Here is a 2,373-nt window from a genome sequence, read left to right on the forward strand (position 1 = left end):
CATACTTCATCATAGTAAAATAAGTTTAAATTTGATAGTCGTGAATAAAGATATGTTTATATCATTAAGAAAATACCACTAACTTTTGTTACCTCACAAATGGCTCAGCCTCCTCACAATTTAGTAAGATATAAGTTTGGGAAGCCTTGATTTCTTCAAGGGATAAATCCTTTTTTTTGTTTCTCCCCATACTCGATCTGGATGGGAGAATATTGATAAATTTCCTTCAAGATCTTCCACAACACCACCATCATCATTACGTTCCACATTATGATTACGTGCCATGACATGAGGTTCAAAATAATGAGAAAATAATTGTGTTGACTCTGTCATCAAGTACGCTTCACAAATGGAACCCTCTACACTAGCTTTATTCCCAATCATCCTTTTTAAGAGTTCCCAAATACCTAAATAGAGAAAATGGATGGACCATTACATTAGAAAAGGAATGTATGGCAAACTAGTCATAAGTGACATAAAGTTTCACATTTACCTTTCAAAAGGATACATCCATCGATATTGCACTGGTCCAGCTATCCTTGCTTCATATGGAATGTGCACAGGAAGATGCTCCATTGAGTCAAAGAACCCAGGAGGAAATATACGTTCTAACTTGCATAAGATTTGTGGAATATCTCTCTCCAATCTCTCCATGTCATCCACTCGTAGAGTGGTGGAAGTAAGATCTTTAAAAAATAAGCTCAACTCTGTAAGTGCTTGCCACACATTACTAGGAAGTAATTCACGAAAAGCAATAGGCAAAAGTCTTTGCATGAACACGTGACAATCATGACTTTTCATGCCATATAGCTTTTTCGTATTTGTGTCTGGACATCTACCCAAATTGGAAACATACCCATCTGGAAACTTTAAGCCTTTCACCCAATTGAACAAGATAGCTCGTGCTTCCTTGTCTATTGTATATACAGCTTTGGGGTATTTACCATTTGAATCCTTTGCCAACTGAGGTCGATCACAATAGTTTACCATATCCAAACGTGTTTTCAATCTAAAGGATTGTGTTTCCTCCATACAATTGGGACATGCTAAATTACCAGTAGTACTCCATCCGGATAACATAGAATATGCTGGAAAGTCACTGATTGTCCACATTAAAGCTGCCCTTAGTTGAAAGTTCTGCTTTTTTGAGATGTCAAATGCTTCCACACTTGTCTCCCACAACAAAGTAAGTTCTTTTATCAGAGGCTGCAGATAAACATCAATTTTATGTTTGGGATTGGTTGGCCCTGGAACAATAACTGTTAAGAACATATAAGCCTCTTTCATACACATCCCTGGAGGTAAATTGTAAGGAGTGACAATTACTAGCCATGAAGAGTATTTACTCCCAGACTGACTAAATGGTTGGAAACCATCAGTACATAACCCCAATCTTACATTTCTTGGTTCCACAGCAAAAAAATGATGAGTTTCATTGAAGTGCTTCCAAGCCTTAGAGTCTGATGGATGACGCATTACACCATCCTCTTTTGTATGCTCATGATGCCATCTCATGTCAGTAGCAGTAGCAGGGGCATATAATCTTTGCAATCTAGGAATCAAAGGAAAATAATACATTTTCTTATAAGGGACCAATTTCCTTTTACGAGAGCCAACACGATGCTTGTATCTCTCATGGCCACAGAATGTACAACATGTAAGGTGTTCGTCATCACCCCAATATAACATACATCCTGATTCACAACAATCAATTTTTTCAACTGGCAAACCCAAGCTACGCACTAGCTTCTTGGTCTGATAATAACTATCAAGAACCATGTTATCTTCAGGTAAAGCCTCTTTCAACAATTGCATCATTTGATTATAACCTCTTTGTGACATATTGTTCTCTATTTTAATATTTAACATCCGAGAGACAAGCGCAAGTTGAGAGAGAGAAGAACCGGGATACAATTTTTGAGTAGCTGCTTGTAGCAAATCATATAATTTTTGAGAGTCGGGATTAGGATCTTCCTCCATCAAAGGTTCACAAGGATGAGTTGGCTGAGGTTCAATATTGCTAGAAGATTGCCAACTTGAACCTTGGGAAAAGTTGGGACACGAAACATCTAAAACCATTTGTCGGTATGGATTATCATATGTTAGTTCAGGTTGAGCACTACCATGCAAATCTTGACTTGAAGAAATCTCATTGATCATATCTTTTTCCCCTTGATGCTTCCAAACAAAATAGTTATCAACAAATCCAGTCTTATAAAGGTGATGTTTAACGATTTCAACATCCATGAATCTAAAGTTGTGACATTTTTTACATGGACATCTAACTTTGTCACCACTCAAGCGATCCTGTTGTGTACATGCAAACTGGATAAATTTATCCACACCGGTTATGAAACTAGAGTTTATAGCCCC

At 37.3% G+C, this 2,373-nt stretch overlaps 2 protein-coding genes across 2 annotated transcripts; both read right to left on the bottom strand.

Moving 5' to 3' along the window:
* Positions 1 to 209: 209 nt before the first annotated feature.
* LOC107059024 (uncharacterized) lies at positions 210 to 819 on the bottom strand. Its single transcript, XM_015305391.1, has 2 exons — positions 494 to 819; positions 210 to 407 (listed from the first exon to the last, which is right to left on the bottom strand). The coding sequence occupies exons 1-2, from the start codon at positions 799 to 801 to the stop codon at positions 371 to 373; spliced, it is 345 nt and encodes a 114-aa protein (XP_015160877.1). The 5' UTR covers positions 802 to 819; the 3' UTR covers positions 210 to 370.
* Positions 820 to 940: 121 nt separating this feature from the next.
* Positions 941 to 2,247, bottom strand: LOC107059021 (uncharacterized). Its single transcript, XM_015305388.1, has 2 exons — positions 1,056 to 2,247; positions 941 to 963 (listed from the first exon to the last, which is right to left on the bottom strand). The coding sequence occupies exons 1-2, from the start codon at positions 2,245 to 2,247 to the stop codon at positions 941 to 943; spliced, it is 1,215 nt and encodes a 404-aa protein (XP_015160874.1).
* Positions 2,248 to 2,373: the final 126 nt, after the last annotated feature.

This window comes from Solanum tuberosum, unplaced genomic scaffold (genome assembly GCF_000226075.1).
Source record: "Solanum tuberosum cultivar DM 1-3 516 R44 unplaced genomic scaffold, SolTub_3.0 scf00756, whole genome shotgun sequence".
NCBI lineage: Eukaryota > Viridiplantae > Streptophyta > Magnoliopsida > Solanales > Solanaceae > Solanum > Solanum tuberosum.